The sequence below is a fragment of the Schistocerca serialis genome, chromosome 7, assembly GCF_023864345.2.
Source record: "Schistocerca serialis cubense isolate TAMUIC-IGC-003099 chromosome 7, iqSchSeri2.2, whole genome shotgun sequence".
Classification (NCBI taxonomy): Eukaryota; Metazoa; Arthropoda; class Insecta; order Orthoptera; family Acrididae; genus Schistocerca; species Schistocerca serialis.
In genome coordinates this window covers 297119487-297145154 of record NC_064644.1, presented here as the reverse complement: position 1 = coordinate 297145154, position 25668 = coordinate 297119487, and the positions used below count along the sequence as shown (strand labels likewise).

At 39.8% G+C, this 25668-nt stretch overlaps 1 protein-coding gene across 4 annotated transcripts in view; it reads left to right on the top strand.

The window, feature by feature from the left end:
• The window catches only part of LOC126412460 (protein daughter of sevenless), a 251031-nt gene that overhangs the window by 214507 nt on the left and 10856 nt on the right, over window positions 1–25668 (top strand). For all 4 annotated transcript variants that reach the window (XM_050082071.1, XM_050082069.1, XM_050082070.1 and 1 more), the window contains 5 exons: window positions 1744–2011; window positions 11906–12069; window positions 13482–13858; window positions 19971–20311; window positions 24571–24767. In XM_050082071.1, the coding sequence (XP_049938028.1) occupies window positions 1744–2011; window positions 11906–12069; window positions 13482–13858; window positions 19971–20311; window positions 24571–24767 (1347 nt within the window). The remainder of the gene's footprint in view (window positions 1–1743; window positions 2012–11905; window positions 12070–13481; window positions 13859–19970; window positions 20312–24570; window positions 24768–25668) is intronic.

Sequence of the window (25668 nt, the reverse complement as noted above, 5' to 3'; positions counted from 1 at the left end):
GTTAACTGGAATGCCGACAGTGCCTGATAAGAGTATGTGTATATGCAACACTACTTGGAAAATGAAACTGCTTTGCTGTGGCGCATTGGTAGCAGCAGACAGTTTGTCCATGGTATTGAGAGTTCTGGTTGAAGGAACTAATCTCTGAGATGTGAAGAGTCTAGTAGTATGTAATTTTAATCAGGCTGCTGTCACTGAGTCTTATTCCAAAATATGACAGTGAATGAGTGGGGGTTATTGTAACTATTGTTCTGCGTTCGGTGGTTGAGCATTATCACCCTCTCAATGCTCTCAAAAAGTCTTTGTTGTTGTTGCTCTTGTGATTGCTCTTTATGGCTTGTGTAGATAAACACAAATAGAGTGTAACTTGCATTGATGTTTACATGAAATAGAGGATGGGGAAAGAAAGAGAAGGGATGGGTGGGAATTAGTGACTTCCAGCAATGCAGGGCATTATGGTAATGTAATGGCAAAAGTTGAAAATTTGTGTTAGGCCAGGATTCAGATGGCTGCAGTGATTAAGGCAACTGCTCATGAGAAGCAGTAAATCTGAGTTTGTGTCCAGTGTGACAGATTTTCAACTTTTGCCATTGTATTACCACAGTTCCGTGCACAACTGGAAGTAACGAATTCCCATTCATCCCTTCCCTTTCTTTCCCCTTCCTCTATTTCATGTAAATGTATGCACCAACAGTGTCATCAAAAGTGGTGTCTGTTATGTTGGACATGCCCAACAGAACAGATGCCACTCAAATAGGTACATTTATATTGATGTCTTTCATCTAATTTCTTCACACACATCCTTTTTGTTGTGCTAGCTGGATGTTTCTCTGTTCTTGACACATCAGAATTCCTAACTGCTTACGTGATCTTTTATGATGATGCCATTTCCATTACATGCTGAGCTCATTTACAATTATTGGCACCTATGTTTCTTCTATGTTACTTTTTCTCTGTTTATTTAGTATTGTACATGAAGATTCAATTTTATTTATCCTTTTAGCAAGTTAACTAAATCTACCATTACCAGAGTAAGTGAAATGTTGGATTTTAGAAGTATTGATTTTGTTCTGATGAATGGATGTTGAACTATTTAGTGTGCCAGATTTCAGATTGTGCTACAGCATCTCAGGTCTTTGACAGTAGTTTTTGAGATTTTAATTCATCCACCAGTGATTCTTTTGTGTGAAATATTTGATCTTTTTTAGGTTTGGGGCGTTATTTTGTAATTTCAGTCACTAATAGTGCTAATGTTGTTAAGACTGACTCAACAGACAACAGCAAAACAACTGCTATTGCTGCTGCTAAACATCCTACCAGCACTATTAATACTCCTCATGTAGTTCTTCCCGATAATTCATTGTTTAATTTACATTCTGTTACATATTTCTTCCTGGCACTCATCTTCACCAGTTGTGATTATGCGTAATGGCGCATTATGTGGGTATAGTCTCCACTGTTTTTGTCGTTGGAGTTTTTTCTTATCTGCTGCTCTAAGACTGAAATTTTAAGGTGTGAGGGGGAATTACAGAAAAACTGATGTTAGTGATGGTGTAATTGTATTAAAATGGTGTAATTGTATTAAAATTTTTACTGTAGTCTTCTCTAAATACTTCCCTCACAACTACTGATGAAATAAGTGATTCAACTTGACAAGAAGTACTGATTTATATGAATGTTTAAATTGCTCCAGTCCATTTTTTTACACAGTGTGTTTATGTGTAATTCATTGATGTTTAACAGGTGAAGGGAAAGGAACCAGAACCATCATCTGTTAAACCTACTATAGTCCTTCAGAAAGCACCTGTACCTGCAGCACGCAAGCGGCAAGTGTATGAAGAGGCACCACCCCCAGAAGTAGTAACTGGAGAATTTTATGACTTACCACGAAAGCTACATCCGCCAAACTTAGACTTGCAACAGAGCAGTGGCACTGGCTTGGGAACACCACCCCACAGTCCTAACACGGATGGAGAGAGTGTGTTCACAGATGATGATACTGTTGGACCAGGTATACAACCTATGAGCTCTTTTAACAGTTGCACAGTTAAAGTTACCACAGTTTTTTCAATATCATGTGCTGTAGATTATTGTAATTGTACACATTAGTGTTAAAACTACTGCAGAATATTATCTTAAGACTTTAAACAGTGGGCAGTTTCCTCTTTTTCGCTGGCTAGGAAACCGTTACACTCATTAAACCATTCCCATTTTTTCTTGATTGCCTCCTACCATAGCTCACTTATTGCAGTTAGATTCTGATGATACATATTGTCCGGCACCCATCTGTCTCAAGATATTGATGGCGATGTGTGAAAAGCATGATTTCTGTATGCTTTCTGTCACTGTACTTGCTGGATCCAGCTGCGGAATAGTATTAATTTTCTGTGAATTGGATTGCACAAAATTAAAAAAAACTACCTTGCATCTCATGAATATGCTTTGATGATAAGCTGTTCATATTTCCTACTGTTCAAAATCCTCGACTCTAAGTTTAGTGTGGACTTGGTGTGGTGTTCCTCTAATTTTTCTGCAATTTGAATTTCAAATATCATATACTTACTTCCCTGTTGTATTTGTTTTATTAACTCCAACCGTTTTTTTTAAAGTTAAGTTGGTCTGAATATGACAGTGCTTTACTAGGCTTGGTCCTATTTTAGGTGGCATGCTGTTGCTTTACTCCAGCCTTAGAACTGAGTGACCTTGCTAGTTATAGGGGTACCTACAGTGTAACATGCATTGTGAACCACTGCACAGTTCTGCATTTTTCAGATGGAAGAAAACATTTCCAAAGATGGAATAAATGAAAAGTAGCACATAAAAATCCTAGGAATTACTTGAGGGTCAAACTCTAGATCTTTCAACCAATAGTAGGACACTTTACGGCTGAACCACCATTACTGTTGTTGTCATTCATGAGAGTCCATGTTTATGCAAGGTTGTTTCTCTTTGAAGCACCTACAGGTTTTGAGGGAAGCACTCACCACTATTGTAAATTTATCTTACAGGGATATTATAAATGATTCATTCCTTTTCAAAGCTCTGTATTTTCCAAAATAAGAGGGGTATACAATAAGTAATAAACACTTTTTTTCCTGGAAGCAGGTTAGTTCTATTCAGGATTCCAGTACCCTATATTATTCTCCACTCTTTTGACTACTAAACAACATTATCTCTGTTTAATGCAACAGCCTTACACCACCAATTTGCGAGGGCTTTTACACCAGCATGGTACCACTCTACTGGTTGATGTCAGGGCCAATGTGTTGTGCATCAACAGCCTCCCCATAGTCCACATACTGCTTCCTATAGAGTGCTTCCTTTATTAGGCCTGACAGATGGAAGCTCTGGGCACACACCTTTGAGTAAGACGATGATGTGTCTGCGCTACCAACGGAGATGTTCAGTCGAGAAGCGAGGTGTTAGATTGTGATGTGTTGATCACCTCGTATGAGAGTGTTTGTATATTACAACACTGCAGGAATCATAGTTGTGTGTGGCTGGCTGGCATGCAGAAGATCAGATGGGTTTGCACAACCTTGTTGTGATGATGACAGATGCCTCACTGTGCTTTCATTCACTGTAAAGTCTCCCTCCATTACAGGCTCCATTTTGAAGGCTACCTATAGCACCACCATGTAGCAGAACTTCATGATACTACAGGGGATAGAGCAGTAATGTTCCACAATGTTGGACAACAAATTCAGTGTTTCTTCATCTGAAATCATTTGAGAAAAAGTGTTTCATTACTTATTGAACACCCCTCGTGCTACATGCACACACCTGATTTATGCCTGAACAGTACTGCAAACTCTCAAAGTTTGCATTTTACCCACCAGTTAGAATTAAGAGTACAGTGCCTTGAAAACATTGTGACAAAGCAAGAAAATAGTTTTCATGTGTTGGAATATGCAGCATGCAACAGTGAAGTATGCATTGTGCATTCAGAACGAAAAATGGAAAAGAACAACCACTTTCAAAAACATAGTGGATTGGTATGACAATTGATGGTTGCTGGTTGTATCTGTAAGATGAAAAGTGCTGGTCGACCAAGTGTACCAGATGTATCCATGGAGAAAGTAAGGAAAAGTTTCATATGCAGCCAAAAAAATCAATGGTCCATGCAAGCCAAGCACTTGGAATACCACAGCAGACTGTGTGAAATATTTCTGATGATGGTCACATTTCAGGCCACACCATATGCAGCTCACACAATAATTAAAATCTGAAGATTATGGCTGGTGCTTTCAGTTTTGAATCACAATGCAGCAAGGACTTAAGGATGAGCATTTCACCTCCAAGCTGATATTCGATGAAGCAACATTCTATACAGGGTGATTCAAAAAGAATACCACAACTTTAGGAATTTAAAACTCTGCAACGACAAAAGGCAGAGCTAAGCACTATCTGTCGGCGAATTAAGGGAGCTATAAAGTTTCATTTAGTTGTACATTTGTTCGCCATTTCAGCCAATAAAGTTTTTGGTCCCTTTTTCTTCGAAGGTGCTACTGTAACTGGACTACAGTATCTGGAGATGTTAGAGAATTGGCTGTTCCCTCAGCTCGAACAAGAAGCACAACAATTCATATTTCAGCAGGATGGAGCGCCACCACATTGGCACTTATCTGTCCGTAACTACCTGAACGTCAACTACCCGAGGCGATGGATCGGCCGCCAGGCAGCCCGTGACAGAGCACTTCATCACTGGCCTCCAAGAAGCCCTGATCTTACCCCCTGCGATTTTTTCTTATGGGGATATGTTAAGGATATGGTGTTTCGGCCACCTCTCCCACCCACCATTGATGATTTGAAACGAGAAATAACAGCAGCTATCCAAACTGTTACGCCTGATATGCTACAGAGAGTGTGGAACGAGTTGGAGTATCGGGTTGATATTGCTCGAGTGTCTGGAGGGGGCCATATTGAACATCTCTGAACTTGTTTTTGAGTGAAAAAAACCTTTTTAAATACTCTTTGTAATGATGTATAACAAAGTTATATTATGTTTCTTTCATTAAATGCACATTTTTAAAGTTGTGGTGTTCTTTTTGAATCACCCTGTATATTGTGAAAGATTAATCACCACTACAGGAGAATTTGGGGCACTGAACGTCATCATTGAATTGTGATGCACAAATGAGATTTGCAGAAGGTTAATGTTTCCTGTGCAGTGTCAAAGACAAAGCTGTATGGGCTGTTTGTCTTCTGTGAGAAGACTGTGATGGATACCTCTTACTTGCTATGTTGCAGTTGTGGTTGTTCCCACAACTGACAGCTGATTCCGAGACTTGCATCTTCCAACAAGATGAGGAACTTCCTCATTGGAGCATGGATGCTTGTAACCACCTAAAGATGAACTCCCCTATCTGTGGATTCATCGTAGTGGTGAAGATGATGTGGCTCTGTTCGCTTGGCCTCCCAGGTCACCTTACCTAACTACTTGTGATTTCCCCCCCCCCCCCCCCTTTTGGTGATACATTGAGGAATGCGTTTACTATCTCCAGTACAAAACTCAAACTTTGGGAGTTTAACATTCTATTCGTGCATCAATCATATTTGTATGTGCAATACTTCAGAAACTCCTCAGGGAGTCACACCTAGTGATAAGTGGCTGGCGACCACGGGGCCCCGAGCTGAGTCCTGGCATTGCTTCCACTTACTTATGCCAGGCTCCTCACTTTTATCTTTCCTATCTGGCCACCCTCGGCCAGCTCTTTTTCTTTTCCGACCCTGACGCTATTAGGTTTCGAGGGCTAGGGGTCTTTCGTTTTCCAACCTATACTTCTCATGCAGCATCTGACCCGGAGCGGGTGGTTGCAAAAGGCATCTGTATCCCATGTTAGGGGCGGCCTCCAGAACTGCGGAAAGCAACGGAATACCACCGCAGATTATCTTCCCTGCATAATGCAGTCTCCATTTTATGCACAAAAAATGGCTTCCTCTCATGTTAAATCAGTGTCCGGAGGTAAAATAGTCCCCCATCCGGATCTACGGGAGGGACAACTTGAAAGGAGGCAAAAAATCAAAACCAGAATTGGTACCTGGAATGTCAGAACTCTGCTACAAGCAGGAAAACTAGAAAACCTTTAAAGAGAGATGGAAAAGAATCATATGGACCTCGTAGGAGTTGCTGAGGTAAGATGGAATGGACATGGAGAGTTGCTGTCAGATGAATATGTATTCTACTACTCAGGAGGAGAAGTAAAAGGAATTAATGGAGTAGGAATGATTATGACAAAGGAATTGGCTAAATGTGTGGAATATGTAGACTATGCAAATGACCGGGTTATTGGTGTAAGGCTGAAAGGAACACACAAAGATTTACTGATTGTCCAGGTGTATATGCCAACTTCAGAACATGATGACCAAATTGTAGAGAATAATGGACGAAAATAAAAAAATGCTGCAAAATAGTAATGGGAGACAGGAACGCCATTGTGGGAGAAGGGAAAGAGGGAAACATAGTAGGCATTCATGGTCTTGGAGAGAGAAATGACAGAAGTGAATGGTTAATTGACTTCTGCAGGGAAAGGCAGCTGATAGCGGCAAACACATGGTTCAAGAACCATAAGAGGAGGCTCTACACTTGGAAATCACCAGGGGATAAATACAGAAACCAAATCGATTTTATACTGGTAGAAGAAAGATACAGAAATGGAATCGAGAAGGTGCACACATTACCAGGTGCAGATATTAATAGTGACCACAACTTTGGCAGAAATAGAAATAAGAATGAAAAAACTGAAAAAGGCGACAATGGTGAAGAAGTGGGATCTAGAGAAGATAAGGTCCAACAAAGAACAAATTACAGAAATGCTATCACGGGACTTTCTAAACACATTACGAGACAAAGAAGCACCTGATAATGCCAATGAGTACTCGAATATGCTGAAAGAAGGAATCATTAAAGCAGGGCAGCAAAATATAGGATATGTAAAAGGGAAAAGGTCAAAAAAACCATGGGTCACACAAGAATTGATTTCCAAGAAGGAGGAGAGAAGAAAATTGAAAAACAAGAACACTGAAGATGCAAGAAAGATATACCGAAGGTTAAATAACGAACTGCGAAGAGAAACAGAGCAGGCTAGGAAAAAATGGCTAAAAGAGGAATGTGATGAAATTGAAGAACTGGACAGGAAGGGAAGATACGACTTACTATACAACAGAGTAAAGACTATGATATGGGAACAAAACAGAGCAGGAAGTGCTACTATGGAAATTTTGAGTAAAGACGGAGAGGTAGTGTACAAAGATCGTGATGATGTCCTCCAGAGATGGGAAGAATATATAAAAGAGCTATATGACACAAATAGCAAACCAGAAACTCTGGAACTTGAATCACACAACAGTGTAAGTGATGAAGAGAAAGGACCGACCATCATAATGGAAGAAGTAAAGTCTGCCATTGCTGCAATGAAAAATGGCAAAGCAGTAGTTACAGATACAATACCGGGAGAAATACTAAAATGCTTGAACCACAATGGAATAAGAGAAATATTGAGGTTATGTAATAAAATATATGACAGTGGTGAATGGCCTGAGGACTTTTTGACAACAGTAATGATTCCATTACCGAAAAAACAAGGAACCAAGAAATGCAGCGAGTGCAGGACAATCAGCCTCGTTTCACATGCAGCCAAATTGATGTTAAGAATAATTAATAAAAGACTTGAAAAAGTAATAGAGGAGAATCTCGGCGAGGAGCAGTTTGGCTTTAGACGGAATACGGGCACCAGAGATGCAATAGGCTCCTACGATTCTTGGGAGAAAGGTTTATTGAAAAAGGAAGAGACCTATATATGTGCTCCATCGATTTAGAAAAAGCATTTGACAATGTGGTTTGGGACAAGCTGGCGACTATTATGAGGGAAAAGAGAGTGGACTGGAAAACCAGAAGACTTATAAACTCATAATACCTTAATCAAAAAGTTTCAGTTAAAGTGAGAGGAGAAAGTACAAACTGGATCAGACTAGGGAAAGGAGTAAGACAAGGATGCTGTTTATCACCTACTCTTTTCAACCTGTACTTGGAAAATATGATTGACCAATGCTCATTAGATGACAAAGGAGTAGAAATTGGAGGAAGAAGAGTAGTGTGCTTGAGATTTGCTGATGACATGGTTCTTCTAGCCACAGGGGAAAAAGAATTACAGCATTTGGTGGACACCATTGCAACTAACGGAAAAAAAATATGGAATGAAAATGAACACAAATAAAACAGAAGTATTGGCAATAGGAGGAAATAAGGAAATAAAAATTGTGCTGAATGGAGAAACACTGGAACAGGTGCAAAATTTTAAGTATCTTGGAAGCAGGATAGACACTGACTGGAAGTGCACCACAGAAATTAAAACAAGGATAGCAATGGCAAAAGAGGCGTTTTATAAGAAAAGGAGAATCTTCTGCAGCAGTCTGGACAAAGAACTCAGAAAGAGACTCATAAAATGTCTTGTATGGAGTGTTCTTCTATATGGTGCTGAAACATGGACTATGAGGAAAAAAGACAGAGAAAGGCTTCTGAGATCTTCACATGGCGGAAGATGGAAAGAATAAGTTGGATGGACAGAGTAAAAAATGAAGAGGTACTGAGAAGAGTGGGAGAGGAAAGACAGTTACTAGATGTAATAAAGAAAAGAAAAAGAAATTGGATTGGGCATATATTAAGAAAGAATGACGGACTGATAAAAACAGTTTTAGAAGGTTATGTAGAAGGGAAAAGGAAGCGAGGAAGGAAGAGATTCCAGATACTGGATGACATGATGTACGGTACAACGTACAGCAGCCTTAAGAAGGAAGCAATGGATCGCAGAAAATGGAGAGGCAAAGGACCTGCTAATATAGCAGATAACATGATGATGATGATGATGATGATGATGATGATGATGATGAATACTTCAGAAAAGATAGAGCATCAAAACTCAACAAGTCATTTATAATAGCACTGTATAGTTGGTCCTGGATTGCACAGTTAATGCAGTCTTCAGGGCCACATCCACCAACTGTATCATTGGATGTGGTATGGAGGGACATGGGGTAAGCACACCACTCTCCCAGCCATTGTCACTTTTTGTTTCCTGGAGCCGCTACTACTAGCTCAGTTAGCTCCTCAGTTGCGTCATGAGACTAAGTGTACCCTTTTCCATTCCTCCTATCAAGAAAGAATCCATGCCAATATCAGAAACTGAGCCTGAGTCCTCTGCACGGCAGACAGATATGCTAACATCTGCTAGAAATTTAAGTGTTAGGAAATGTTTTGGAGGGTAACTGTGTGGAGTGTAGCCTTATGTAGAAGGAAATGTGGTCAATAAATCAGTTTGGATAAGAAAAGAATTTAAGATTTTAAAATGTGGTATTACAGAAAATGATTAGATGGGTACACCAGATAACTAATGAAGAAGTAGTGAATCATATTGAGGAGAAAAAAAAATACCTGCACAACTTGACTCAATTACATCAGTGAATAGTAATCTGGGTGGTATATCTGTGTGTGTGTGTGTGTGTGTGTGTGTGTGTGTGTGTGTGGGGGGGGGGGGGGGGGTAGGGGTAGGTGGGATGGTGTTAAAGTGGTGTTAAAGAGGGAAACCAAGGCTTGAATACCAAAATTTGAATGGATGTAACGTGCAGTTGCAGTGTAGAGATCAAGAGACCTGTTGCGAGATAGACTACCCTATTATTAGACTGACTTAATGATGTGGGAGAGCTGCATCAAACCAATCCTCAGATTGAAGACTAGGTAAAGAAAAACATGTACACTGATCATATAATGAAGGCTTTCATAACCATATCTCTTAGTTACTCAGGAGTCTTCTAAGGTGTATGTCCTTGTGCCATGAATTTTTCGATTCCTGTGCAGGACATCTTCAGAGACTCACCAAAAACAGCACACTTTTTTTGTATATATATATATATATATATATATATATATATATATATATATATATATATATATATATATATATACACACACACTCCTGGAAATTGAAATAAGAACACTGTGAATTCATTGTCCCAGGAAGGGGAAACTTTATTGACACATTCCTGGGGTCAGATACATCACATGATCACACTGACAGAACCACAGGCACATAGACACAGGCAACAGAGCATGCACAATGTCGGCACTAGTACAGTGTATATCCACCTTTCGCAGCAATGCAGGCTGCTATTCTCCCATGGAGACGATCGTAGAGATGCTGGATGTAGTCCTGTGGAACGGCTTGCCATGCCATTTCCACCTGGCGCCTCAGTTGGACCAGCGTTCGTGCTGGACGTGCAGACCGCGTGAGACGACGCTTCATCCAGTCCCAAACATGCTCAATGGGGGACAGATCCGGAGATCTTGCTGGCCAGGGTAGTTGACTTACACCTTCTAGAGCACGTTGGGTGGCACGGGATACATGCGGACGTGCATTGTCCTGTTGGAACAGCAAGTTCCCTTGCCGGTCTAGGAATGGTAGAACGATGGGTTCGATGACGGTTTGGATGTACCGTGCACTATTCAGTGTCCCCTCGACGATCACCAGTGGTGTACGGCCAGTGTAGGAGATCGCTCCCCACACCATGATGCCGGGTGTTGGCCCTGTGTGCCTCGGTCGTATGCAGTCCTGATTGTGGCGCTCACCTGCACGGCGCCAAACACGCATACGACCATCATTGGCACCAAGGCAGAAGCGACTCTCATCGCTGAAGACGACACGTCTCCATTCGTCCCTCCATTCACGCCTGTTGCGACACCACTGGAGGCGGGCTGCAGGATGTTGAGGCGTGAGCGGAAGACGGCCTAACGGTGTGCGGGACCGTAGCCCAGCTTCATGGAGACGGTTGCGAATGGTCCTCGCCGATACCCCAGGAGCAACAGTGTCCCTAATTTGCTGGGAAGTGGCGGTGCGGTCCCCTACGGCACTGCGTAGGATCCTATGGTCTTGGGGTGCATCCGTGCGTCGCTGCGGTCCGGTCCCAGGTCGACGGGCACGTGCACCTTCCGCCGACCACTGGCGACAACATCGATGTACTGTGGAGACCTCACGCCCCACGTGTTGAGCAATTCGGCGGTACGTCCACCCGGCCTCCCGCATGCCCACTATACGCCCTCGCTCAAAGTCCGTCAGCTGCACATACGGTTCACGTCCACGCTGTCGCGGCATGCTACCAGTGTTAAAGACTGCGATGGAGCTCCGTATGCCACGGCAAACTGGCTGACACTGACGGCGGCGGTGCACAAATGCTGCGCAGCTAGCGCCATGTGACGGCCAACACCGCGGTTCCTGGTGAGTCCGCTGTGCCGTGCGTGTGATCATTGCTTGTACAGCCCTCTCGCAGTGTCCGGAGCAAGTATGGTGGGTCTGACACACCGGTGTCAATGTGTTCTTTTTTTCCATTTCCAGGAGTGTATATGGATGAAGAATTTGTACCCTGAAGTTCTGAAGCATGTCACTTCTTCCAGTTAGTGTTTTTCACGTATTCTATATTCACAGTTCTGTAAAGAACCTTCTAATTTTTATTATTTTAACTTACTTTCCTGCATCCTTCTGTAACACGTATTCTTTCTCATTTTTTTTTCTAATTTTTCCACTGTTCATGATTCACCCTCATCAATGTTTTATATTATACAATACAGTCATGTATATTTTAATCTAGTATGTAAATAAATCTGGGGTGGTTAACAGGCACTTGGAAAAGGTTAAAGGTTGCTCAACTTTTTAAAAAGTCATTCTCCAGAGCTCTCTCTCTCTCTCTCTCTCTCTCTCTCTCTCTCTCTCTCTCTCTCTCTCTCTCTCTCTCATTGATGTGTTTGGCACATTCATTCAATAAAGATTTTGTTTTAATTTCTACCCATTTAATTTTTGAATTCACTGTAATATAAGGCGTGTTTCACTGATAAGTGTTTTCTGTTCGTCATTTAAAGGTCACGGAACTACACGCAGCCTCCCATCTGTGAACTGGGAAACTTTTCCCAGTAGTGCAGAAGCCGATACAATGAGTCTGCCCAGAACAACTCGCCCATCAGACAGTTCAACAGAGGGGGATGTTGGTTCATGGAGCGTTGTTCGCCGCTTTGGTCGTCTAACTGTAAGGATCTCTTATTCTTTTTATTTTTTTAAAAATAATAATCTAGACAAACATTTTAGTTCCTGAAGTGAAGTAACGCAATAAATTAGTAGGACAAGAAAGTAAGTGGAACAAAAACAGTGACAAAAACATTATGAGGCATGTGGCTTACAGTAAAATATTTGCCGAAGTGAGTAACTGCTTAAATGTCAGCAGGTCGTGGTTACCATTGCTATATTGTATTGTATGGAACTGGGGACCTAGAAATGATGGAGATGCTCCATCCCCACTGTAGCCCTCAGTGGTTCACAACCCCACAACAAGCTACAGCAGTCGGCTCACCCCACTGCCATCCCACACCGAATACCAAGGGTTATTGTTTGGTTCAGCTCCCAGCTCCCAGTAGTGTCTAAAATGATTAATAGCAGTTTTTTCTCACACAGCATATATACAGCTCTAATATGTGCTACTACGATTGTCATCTACGTATGTTTAAGAATAAGTGATAGATGCCAATAATATAAACTTCAGAACACACATAATAACACAGTAAAGTGTACTGGATGTTCATTTTTATACCTAAATCAAATAACTCCATAAATCTCCCACGCAACTAGATAGATGCTGTTAGAACTGGTTTTGCTGTCAAAGTTGCCCAGAGATGGAACAAACATTGCTAAAAAAAATTTAATTCATTCAGTATGTATTTCATTAGAGCAGACAGGTGGTAAGACAATTGGGACACATCTGAATGTTAAAATGCCCTAAATTAACAGAGGCAGTCAGAATGGAAAACTGAAGTAGCCAGTGCAAGGAAATGCTACTTTTCCTTTAATTTTAAAATTTCTAGCTATAACATTTTAGCAAGGAACGGTCTGTGAAATCAAGGCTTACATCATCTTACAAAAAAAGTTGATCTTGACCATTAAGACCAACTGTATACCAGATAATCAACTTTGATGATGTTGGTAAGTGCACAAACATGTTGTACGAAGTGCCACAACCTTATACATGATAAGCTTTGTATTAGGAAACTGAATACACATCTTTCACCATAAATATAATAATATAAATTATATTATATATAATATAAATAATATAAATATTATATTATTATATTATATATAATATAAATTATATAAATTATAATATAATAATATGAATCCAAATAATATCAACCTGAAGAACGAAACTTTTGGGGGACATGTCAAAGATGTTAATAACAGTAGCTGATGTGGGGAAAAAATCATATAGTAATTCAGTTTTCCAAGGATTCCAAAAATAAATTGAAAAAGCTTTATATTATTGAAAGTACAAAGGTTTGACTGGTAACAATGTAATTTGTGTGTCACTAGCCAGTGTGGCAATACGTAATTAATAGGTTTTATGCACTGAAAAATACAATGTCTAAAAATTGTGCTCTTCTTTTCCAGGTAGTTGATAGTGATATACCACCTCCTGCACCACCTCGACCACCTAAGCCATCTCACCTTACATCAGTAGACAACAGTGCTGGGCCGAGTTACATGAATTTGGACAATATTTCCAGTCAGAGCACAGGATCGACAGTAGTTAACAGTGACAAGGGTTCCCAGGAGCCTCCGTCACCTGTGTCACCACCTCATACTGATGTCATTGTTGTAACAGACGACATGTATGACTTTCCAAGGTCGCATCAGTATCCAGTTACAGCAGGATTAGTGTCTGGAGGTGAAGCTGATGGAACTGGTTCTCTCTCTCGGATGCCTTCTCTGTCAAGGCACTGTTACAGCAATGCTGCTCCTGTACAAGTAAATGGAGATGTTTTTAGGTATGAGAGTGTTTTTTTTAAAGTGCCAATAGATAATTTCTTTGCCTTTTATAGTTTGTTTGAACTTGCAGAAGAAGAATAAAAAAATGTAGTGTGTTCCAGAAGAGCCCCCTAAATTGCAAGGAAAATATTGGTGGTTGTTTTTTCTTTGACGTGTCAAGAAGACACATCTTCCTCCTCCCCATCCCCACTTATGTGTGACTATTATCTGTAAACATCTCTCATAGTTGCTGCAGTATTCAGTGTGTTCAAACTTTGTCAGTTTGACTGTACGTACTAGATGCTGGCTGGTGTAACCTGCAGTAAGAATAGAAAATACGGTTTATACTTAAAACTGAGCTGGAAGATACAGTGGTGTTGGAAGTAAAGTGTATTTAAGAAAGAACATTCATGTTATTGGTTTACATGTACTACAAAAAATTTAAGATTTATTTTGAGAGAATTGTGTATACAATTTGCTTACTGTTCAAGCTATATCACATCTGAGTTAGAACTCAAGCTTTTGAAGATATTATTCATGTTGTCCACGAGGAGATGACATAGCTGAGAATGAAATGTGTTGATCTGGCTTATTATTCGTGCAGTGATGTCACCTGGTTTCCTGTGGGCAATATTACAGGGCCAGAAGAGAACAGACTGCCTGCATCACCACCACATAGTTTGAAATTGGTTTTTAATTTGAATTCCTTGTGAATGCTCAGTTTCTAGTGCCTGATTAGATTATAGATACTAATAAAGAGATAGAGGGGTGGCCAGTACTTACCTCAGCTCAGTACAGCCAATAGATACACAAAACAGAACAGAAAATTTACATTCCTAGCTTTCGGAACTTTGTTCCTTCATCAGGGAGGAGAGAGGGGAAAAAAGGGAAGAAGGGAAAGTGGTTTCAGTTATTCACAACCCAGGTTATGAAGCATCAGGGAAAGGTAAACAGGGAGGGTAGTAAGGATGGAGGCATGGTCGTCAGAGGGAAGATAAAGATATTCTACTGTAAGTACTGTGCCAGCTTCAAACCAAAGAGGATGCATACAGAAGTAAAGAGGTATCTAGTATAAAGATAAACACAACTATGTAGGAAGAAAAGATGCGTGAATGGCTAAAGAGGAGAGGGGAAAAAGGAGAAGACTGAAGTGTAAATAGGAGTGAGGTTGGTTAACGTAGGTTCAGTCTAGGGGGATGGCGGGATGAAAGGATGTGTTGGAGTGCAAGTTCCCATCTCCACAGTTCCAAGGGACTGGTGTTGGGTGGGAGAAGCCAAATGGCACGTACGTTGTAGCACGTTCCTAGGTCCCTAGAATTATGCTGGACGGCATGCTCTGCTAGTGGGTATTGGACATCCCCTAGGCGGACAGTTCATCTGTGCCCGTTCATGCGCTCAGCCAGTTTAGTTGTCGTCATACCAATGTAAAAGGCTATACAGTGCAGGCATGTCAACTGATAAATGACATGTGTTGTTTCACATGTGACCCTGCCTTGAATTGTGTATGTTTTACCAGTAGCGGGGCTGGAGTAGGTGGTTGTGGGGGGGATGCATGGGGCAGCGGGGTCGGTTACAGGGGTAGGAACCACAGGGTAGAGAAGGTGGTCTGGGAATATTGTAGGGTTTGACAAGGATGTTACGGAGGTTAGGGGGGGGGGGGGGGGGGCGACGAAAGGCAACTCTGCATGGTGTGGGGAGAATATTGTCAAGGGATGATCTCATTTCAAGGCTTGACTTCAGAAAGTCATATCTCTGGCGGAGTAATTTGTTGATGTATTCGAGGCCAGGATAATATTGGGTGACAAGGGGGATGCTTCTGTGTGGTGTGGGGGTAGGAACATTGTTGTTTGACAGTGAGGAACGTATTGCTTGGGAGATCTGTTTGTGGACAAGGTCTGCAGGATAGTTGCGGGAGAGGAAAGCACTGGTCAGGTTATTGGTGTAATTGTTGAGGGATTTGTCACTGGAGCAGATACGTTTGCCACGAATACCTAGGCTGTAGAGAAGGGAGCGTTTGATGTGGAATGGATGGCAGCTGTCAAAGTGAATGTACTGTTGTTTGTTTGTGGGTTTGATGTGGACAGAGGTGTGGATGTGAGCTTCAACAAGATGATGGTCAACATCCAGGAAGGTGGCTTGGGTTTTGGAGAAGGACCAGGTGAAATTTAGATTCGAAAAGGAGTTGAGGTTATTGAGGAAATTAAGGAGTTTTCTGTTTTGTGTATCTATCGGCTGTACTGAGCTGAGGTAAGTACTGGCCAGTCCCTCTATCTCTTTGTTAGTATTTGTTTCACATCTTCATCTGAGATTTTCCATTAATCATTTTGATTAGATTGTAGCTAAGATTATAACCAGTCTTGTTGAATTCAATGGTGGACATAACAAATATCTGACACTTTTTATATTACAGTCCTAGTAAGTGGTTACTTCAAGGAGATTCTATGTCCTTTCATAAGACTACTCTACTAAAACTGACTTTCCCAAGTTTCTCAACTTCATGTGACATACGTATGCATCACCATTTGGACAGGGTGTGATTATTTGCCCTTCATAATTTTCACTACATTCACAAAGCAACATTGTAAATACCAGGAACACCCAAAATGAGGCTGTCTTTTATTGATCAAAATGTTTCTTTAATTTTCTGCTGTGTACAGAACTCTGGTCTGTATGGTATCTGCTTAACATGTATTATAGTTTTCTTAAGGTTGTTCCACAAAATGTTGTCCTTCATAACTGACTCATGTGGAGGGTCTGGGTTTGATTCCCAATAGTGCCAGGGATTTTTCCTTGTTGGGAGGACTGGTACGGGGTGCACTTGGCCTTTTGGGGCCAACTGAGGACTACTCAACCAATTAGTAGTGGTTCCTGGATCAAGAAACCTGACACAGACAGGGAGAGTGATGTGCTTTCTGTGTCTCGCTCTATGCCACATTTACTGATGCCATTGATAGATGATGTGGTGCTCAGTCAGGCGCAGTTAGCTTGTCTAGGGCCAGAATGGAGAACTTTTTTCTTACTTCACAATGTGTAAGGCATGCCTGTCGACTCTTCTCATTCTTTTTCCATTGCATTACTAGGTTTCGGCCTCCATTTACTAATGAATGCTGATTTAATTTGATGCGGTTTATATAACTTCCTTCTGCAAACGTGTTCCAGATGCTTTAATTAGAAATGTAGCATTCACAAACAATTTTAATTCCTTCCAACCTGTAATTCTGGTCCAAGGGGATACAGGGGCAGGGAGTCTGCACTCACTTCAGAGTCCATTTCCCATATCGGTGGTTAGTTTTCCTGATGATGCAGATGTGAATATCCTTGAAAGCTTGGGCTTTAGTTCACACATGATGCAACTTGAGCACAAAGAATTTTATACGCAAGTGCTGCTGCAGGAGACAGCGAACCCTCTCCATGCATAATGTTACATGGTGTCTTATCCAGTGTCCTTAAAAGGGACTTAAAATAACAACATAAATTATTAAAGATTTTATCCAAGCAGTGTATAAATAACTGTAAAATACCTGCTCAATAAAATGTCTTCAAGAAGTTTAAATATTTAAATAATTTTAAAGAGATGGGTGAGAGTTAAAAACCTAATTTACATGAATTTTACTGTTTGCAAGGTTGTTGTAAAGATCTACTTGCTATGTTGAATGTGAGACATAAAATGGAATGGTCCAGCAATAAACGGTTGTTTACAAACATTGTTTTGAGATAGCATCAGCAAGGACGAAAAAGAATAGATTCCAGATTGAATGTTTCACTTTGCCACAGAATAAATGGTGCAGTGAAACTCACTAATGTTGCAAAACAGTGTACTATAATGGGACATGAGCCTGGACCAGCATCTCTGGCAAGCAACCAAAATGATGGAGTAGTTGAAAAGCTGGACTCTCATTTGAGAGGAATAGGTCCAGATCCCTGAGAAGCCATCTGGTTAAAGGTTTTCTGGATTGTTTATGTGAAAAACCAAATCCCTGTACCATTATTATGCTACCCCAGATTCTACTCGGCTTCTAATGACCTTATCATCATAGGTAAGGTAGTCTTATTATCCTCCTCTTTTGTTTTCCTTTTGTGGATATTGTTCTTACCAAAGATCTGTACAAGCATACCTCATAGTTAAACTTTAAGTTTTCATCTGTCAGTGACACACTCCTTCTTTGGTGGACCTATCTCTTAGAGAGCTGATATGGTAATGACAGCTTAGCTATAGTCTAAAGGTAGTTTCAACAAGCAATATTTCACTCTGCAGTGGACTGTAGCTGTAATGAAAGTAATATAGTAATACTGGTCATGAGACCCATGAAAAACAATGGTTGAGGTTCAGCCACACACAATTCTAATCTGTTAGGAAGTTTAATTGATGAGTAAATGCATTAGTGTTGTTGTTGTGGGAGAGTGAGTTTCACTTTTGCATTGCAGGTGTGGGGTAGGTGCATAACAACATCACATCTGATCTGCTTAGCTTTTCAATGTATGGCAAGTCATGCTATTTGACGATACAGTCTGTCTGTAGTGGTGACAAACTGGAAGTCAAGTTTTTGCATCTCTGACATGTAATCCAGTAGACTCTGTCATCCACATCTGTTCAGTTTTGCCTGATTAAGTGTGTTTTGGAGGTAAATAATAAAGCTATTGGAGCAAAACAAATATGAGAAAATTAGGGTTCATCATTAGGCAGTATTTTAGTGATAAACGTGGCCTTGTAACTTAAATTTCAGTATGATTGTTTCTTCTCATGTTTATTCTAGCTTGAAAGAGAGAATTGAAATGCACTGTTCAGGGTACACAAGTTACAAAAATTGGATTTTATTTTGAATCCTTACCATCCAGCAGATATTCCAGAGACTCTGAAACATCTTCGAAATACTGTAAGCAAATTCATCACCATGACAGCAAAGTTGTCAAACTAGATCATGTTCATAATATGTCTCTTTGCTCTATACAACTACCTATTTCAGTAGCTTCATATCCAAAATATCCTACGGTTACTTTAAGATTCAAAGTATTCTCTCCTTCCTTCATGTAGTCATAAGTCTTGTACATTCCTCTATAAATATGGAGTGCTGCAGTCAACTGCTATGTCATACATTCTTTTCTCTACTGCGTACTTAAAATTTTGAGTGGCATTTACTTTAGCAGCATAAAAAAAATTACTCAAAACTGTTGGTTAATATGTGAATAAAGATACTGTTGACAGTTTTTGTATACACAGATATTTTATAAAGGACTATTAAATCTGAATTTTCAGTACCAAATAACCTTAAAAAAATTGTTGGAGTTGTTGTAGAAGTAACAGGAGTTTGGTTTTGAATAGCATTTGAAGTGAGTGGCTGATACAGGTGCTTGTAATTATTTTATAGAAGAGTGCTGCACCCATGAACAGCAGGAGACAGACAAAGAGATGAGGAAACTTACTTCTTTAAATACCATCTGAATATGTACATATTTTCACTCCTTTCAAAATATTGTTAATCACCTTGAAGTAAAACTGTTGGTTTTTTACCCTCTGACCAAAAACTTTCTTCTTGGCACTTAGACATAGTTAGTTCCCTGGTAAAGCACTTAAAATGATTTTACTAAAATATTTAGTTTTGAATTTGTCTCCTTTTGCTTGACAGGGGTAACCTAGTTTCTCATGCAGTCAAGAATGTCTTCAGAGTTCACACTCATCTCAGTGATTAAGACGGTACACCACCTCATCACCATTTAATTACATGAAAAGTAGTTGAAATCTGGTTCAAGTAGTAACTTTTCAAACAAATGTCACCACTGACATGGAAAAGATAGCTTACAATAACTGTAGAAATAATATTTATACAGCCTGCAAATTGTTGCCCTGTTAGTCAGCAATTGTCTCGCAATCTGTTTCACTCTCCTTTTTTTTTTTTTTTTTTTTTTTAATGTTAAGATTTGGTAGAAAGCTAATGATCATCACATGAATGATTAGAAAGGCTGTTTGGAGAAACTTTGATTTTTACTTTTATAATCATTCTGTGCCTATTATTCATTTAACTTCTCTGTCCAAGAAAGTATCACAACAAGTATAATTGTAAGATGAATTGATTGGAAATAAAATTTTCATTGCAATCCTTTTTTTAATCTGTTGCTTTGTGTTTCGTGCTATAGGTACGATTTCCATGATGATGTAGTAAACATGCCTCTTCAAGATGGAACTATAGGTGACGAGCCACCATCTCCACAGTCAGAGGGATCCTGCTCTGGTTCTGTAGCGTCATCATCGACTGCAGCTGCATATTCCAATTTGCCAAGTCCGAGTCCTCTTGGACAGGTGCCAACCCCACCAGCTGTGGACAGGGGCCTGAAGCCTGGCCGCAAACTGTCTGACACACTGTCTATTGCTTCAAATGAGCTGTCACCTGGTGCATATCCTGCACCACCCAGTGTGGACAGAAAGCTGAAGCCAAATCGCAGGTTCAAGGATATTGTGATAGCCGTTCCTGAAACAGGTTACTTTCTTTACTTTCTTGTTTATGATTGCTTATATGAGGGGGAGTCAAATGAAAACTGTTTAAGTGTAATTGAAAATTGACATTTTGTGCCATTGTTCTGTAAGTTAGCAGCACTTCCAGCGATATAAGGAATGCCTTTCATGTGTCAGCATACTACGGACAAGTGAAACACAGTCACAGTACTGCTTCAAAATGGCTGCTCTGCTTGCGACATGCACCAAGGAAGAATAGTGCTTTGTCACACATTTTCTGATCAATGAAAGCATGAATCCTATTGAAATCCATCATGGGCTGAAGGTTCAGTATGGTGATGTATGTCTATCTCTGCAGCAAGTGTATGAGTGGAGTAGAAAATTCAGAAATTGCGTGACTTCTGTGACAGACACTAAGCACCTGAGCACCTGGTACAGTTAGACTGCATTGTGACATCAGAGACTATGGCAGCACTTGAAGCCAGTACAATGGACAATGGTCATGTGATGGTAGACGAAATAGCTGCAAATCTGAAGATTAGTCATGGATCAGCAAATCACATTATTCATGTAGCGCTCAAGTTTCACAAAGTGTCTGCAAGATGGGCGCCACCACAGCTCACTCCAGAACTGATGTAGTGACATTTTGATGTCTGTGAGAAACTTCTGTGGTGCTTTGAAGCAAAATGTGATGACTTCTTTGTGAGAATTGTTACTGGAGGTGAATCCTAGGTACACCACCACCAATGTGAAATAGAGAGCAAGCAAGGAATAGCATCATTCCTCATCACCAAAACCCAAGAAGTTCTGGACGCAGTGATCTGCAGGGAAGATTTTGCTGACTCTGTTTTGGCATAAATGAGATGTTGTCTTCGAACACTACACAACTAGGGGAAACATCATCATCAGTGCATCATATTGCAACATGTTAAAAAATTAGCTTTGGCCTGCAATAAGATCAAAGCAACCTGGATGTCTAACTACTGGTGTCATATTGCAACAAGACAATGCTGAGCCTCATACTGTCTGTGCAACACTTGAAACCACTGATGACCTGCATGTTGATACTCTGCCACATCCACCATACTCACCAGACCTCACACTTAGTAGTTACCCACATGTTTGGATCAATCAAAGCAGTGATGGGAGGAAAGAAATTTCGTTCCAATAAAGAGATGCAGCATGCGGTGCATGAGTGGCTGTACATGTTACCAAAATAGTTCCCCCCCCCCCTCCCCCAAGGACTTCCTTTGTGCTGGATGAAGTATTTTGAATGATGGATGGTATGCAGACTATGCCAAAAAATGATACACTTGTGTTTCACTTTTGTTCAATAAAAATATTTAAAGTTTTCATTTGACTCCTTCTTGTATCTCTGTGTAAAGTATAACTAAAATATAACCATGCCTTTTATAATACCAATGGAAGTTCTTTCCTGTGGGCTGTAGGGTCATTCAACCCTGTGAGACCTTTTCTTGGTACAAGCTGAGTAGCCCTTAATCCCGCCCAGTATCATTAAATAATACTCTGTTTATAGTTTATGCACAAGTTTTGTGAGACATCCTTTTGTTAAAAATTTTCAGTTTCTAGTTAATTAGTTAGTGAGTTTCATGTTCCATGGATCATTCTGCATGATAAATTGTAATGATGTGGAAAGAGGTGTTTAACATTCACATCACAAATTAATTTGTACACTTGCTTTCATGCCGAACATCCCTAAGTTTTTATTTAAAAAAGAAAAAAAGAGAAAGATATACAGATGTGATTTAGTAGTTCCTAACCACCACCTATGAGACACTACAATAATAGAAATTTACCTATGGAATAGGAGTTACCAAGGAGAAACTTTCTCAGTTTGTTTTTCATATTTTACTTCACTGCCTGTCAGACATGTCGTATCAGCAGATACGTGATTTTTTTTAAAAAAAAAAAAAAAAAATTGTTGCAGGATTCTGCACCCCTTTTTGTTGTAAAGACTACTTTAATGTGGAGTAATGAATGTCATTTTTCTTCTGGTATTGTTATTGTGTACATCATTGTTCCTTTGGAACTGTAGTGACTTATTTACAACAAGCTTCTTGAGGGAATAAAAATACTGTGACCAGAATGCCTGACTCCTTAAACATGTGTCTTCAAGGTATTGTGGGTGAGCACCACATATTACTCAGTCAGCACATTTTGAGTAATGAAGGCTTTCTTTCTTAAAGATGAGTTACGTCAGAACATTATGCCATGTGACATTATTGACTGAAAATGTGCAGAATATATCCGTTTACAGATATGCCTCTCCCCAAGGTTTTCAATGACTCCAAATGTGAATGTGACTGAACCAAGTTGTTTTAGGGGTTCCAAAACATGCTCTTTCCAGTTTAAATTCTCATCAACATGGACACACAAGTATTTTAAGTTCCCACCATATTTATTATTTTCTACCATGTGTTGCACTTATCACTGGTGTATCACCCTGTAGATGTACAGAACTGAATATATTGTCATTTTAAAATTGAGGGTGAGACCATTTGCAGAAAGCCGGCCAACGATACTTTTAAGAAATTTATTAACCATTCCTTCTGCTTCTGGAAGTATGCTAGGATTGATTACAGTTCTAGTGTTATGTGAAAAAAGAACTAACTCTGCTTGTATGTTGGACAGAAGATTGTTTACATTTATGTATATGAGGAACAGTAGTTCAAGTCCCTATCCATTGTATCTTTTAGTTATTTTGTAGCCTGATTTAATTCAGTTGTGACTAACTAATCTTGTTGTTAAGAGCAAAAATATTTTTTTCATGTCCTGTGAAGTGCACTTCTTATTCCACATCATTTTGACTTGATTGCCTATCTTTGCAACATGCTGATGCTTTATAATGATTTTACTGGATATGTATGAAGTAAATTTAAATGAATATTGATAAAATCAAACAATAATGCTTACATTGGCTAAGGTTTATTAAGTTTACATCCACTGAGTAAAATTCAGACTATAGCCAAGTTTATAAAACATTTTTAAAATTTGTGTGAGGGAATAAATTGCACGGTTTTTGGTAATTCATTGAAGAATTTAATGTTGATCGCTATTGTGTATGTGAGAAAGTCTTGAGTGTGCTAAAGTATCTTGTATTGTATAAACAAAACTTATTTCTAAGTCTAAGTTTGTGTAAATTTTGTTTGGCATAAATTATAGAAGTGTAGATGTAACACCAGTGGCATTCAGTATACCATAATGTCAAATGATATGATTTGTGATGCATAGAACTTGTGTACTACAGACATCTATCACAAAGCGAACAATTGGAAGTCAGAAATTCCAGAATAGCTCTAAGATGCATGAAGCAATTTAAGATGTATGGAGCAATTTCAATTAAACTTGATACTTACCATCTTCCTCAGGCACTTATCATCCACAGCTTGATATAGGTCTGTACCACACTTTTCCACATATTACATTTGTCGCCTTTCCATGTAGAAGTTTGCCCTGCTTATTTCTTTCATTGTGAATCCATCTTCACGTCTTTTCTTACCGTGAGGAGTTCAATGAATTGGCAGAACTCACCATAGTCCATTTCCTCAGTATTCTGTGTCGTTATGTGCCCAGCCCACCACCAGTTCAGTTTTGTATCAGTCACTATCACGTGCTTGACTCCTGCCTCTTGTCCATTTTCTGTTTTCCTTTATCGAATATTTTTCTCTTACTGTAATTAATCTTCAGGACTACTGCCATACATGCTCTCTTCAATCCCTCCATTCTTTGCTAAAGTTATTCTGCATCTGAAGCAATCAAAACATTATCATCTGCAAATTGAATGTGTTTCAGAGAAGATGCATTTATAAGTGAACCAGTGGCATATGAGTCGTAAAATAATACATTCAAGTATTGCAGTGTATAATGTATTTTGTAAATAGAATTTTTGTCATGTTGTTATGTCTGATGTTTGCAAAACCCTTCAATGTGGTGACTCCATGCAAAGAAAATGTAAATAAACACATAGATACCAATTTAAAACATTGATCACAGTTGCAAAACAAAGTACTCTGATATGAGAATGGTTGCTGATGCAACTACTTAGGTAAATTGTACTGTACCTATTGTAAAATACTAGATCGTATATGTGTAGTTTTACTTTGTTGTGGATCCGAAGACTGTCTAGATAGATCAAAACATGGCATGTAATAATGAGGGTGAATAATAAATCAGAATTGTTTTAAACATTATTGTTTAGTTTTCATTGTGTGGTACAGGGTAATTATAATTGTTGTGATTGTGGAATGGGCTTCCATATGACAGGTGTTCTCAACTTGGCCTCGCCTCCAGCATGTCGTCCAGTGATGGATGGAAGCCGCAGTCTCAGGAGGACACGTGCTGCTCCCAGTCCAACTCCCCCTTCTACAACAGCACCACAACTGCTGAATGGACAACGTCAGCGATCAGATTATAACACAAGTTCTGATGAAGATAATCGGAGCTCTTTTGATGATGATCAGGTGAGATGGCAGTATATTTTTTGTGTCATACTTTTGTAAATGAAAACTTCGGGATGATTTTTAAAAACCCATAGAAGTACTGTAATGGGCCCCAATCTAAGAGTGAGTGAAACCGTAAGCAAATAACTGTAAGAAGAGTAGTATCTGCCTGGATAGCTGAGCTCTTTAGTGCACTGCTTCCAGGTTTAGTGGAGGCAAGCCAGCCAGATTGACAGTGGGGGCTAGTGAGCCGGCCAGCCTGGATGTGATTTTAAGGTTGTTTCCCACATCCAATTAGGTGAACACCGGGCTGTTGCCCATGTCCCACCTCTGCTACATGCTACGCAAGTATTTACAAAATGTCCTGACACTTGAGATTTACTCTGGATGCAGACAATAGATGGGGTACACAGATTCTATCCTGGGGTGGGGAGAGGAGGGGCAGGGGGGGGGGGGTGATAGGTAGGACATCCAGCCACCACCTAAAATGAGAAGTAGGTGAAGAAGAAAAAGTTTTACGCATCTGTTATTTGACTTATGTATCTCTGTGTAGGTGCTGGATGTTAAGAGCTCATTCTGGTAAAGTGATTAGTGTTGGAGCTTCGTAAGATGAATGTGTATGAGGTGAAGGTTCAACTCCCTCTCAGTCTTAATTATGAATCTATTTGTTTCCATCACTGGTCATGTTATTTAATTTATACGACATTTGAGAGGTAATAAATGAAGAAAAAAAAAAAACTATGTTTATTTGCATGAAGTTTCAATTTATGGTTTCCATGTCTGTATGATAAATACCATCCTGCAATGTGTGATGTCGAGAGCACATCTGACAAGTAATTGTACATTGCTTTTGTGGTGTAGCGCACTATGACTCGCTGTATTATTGATTTTGAATAATGTCATTTGCTTCATTATATATCGA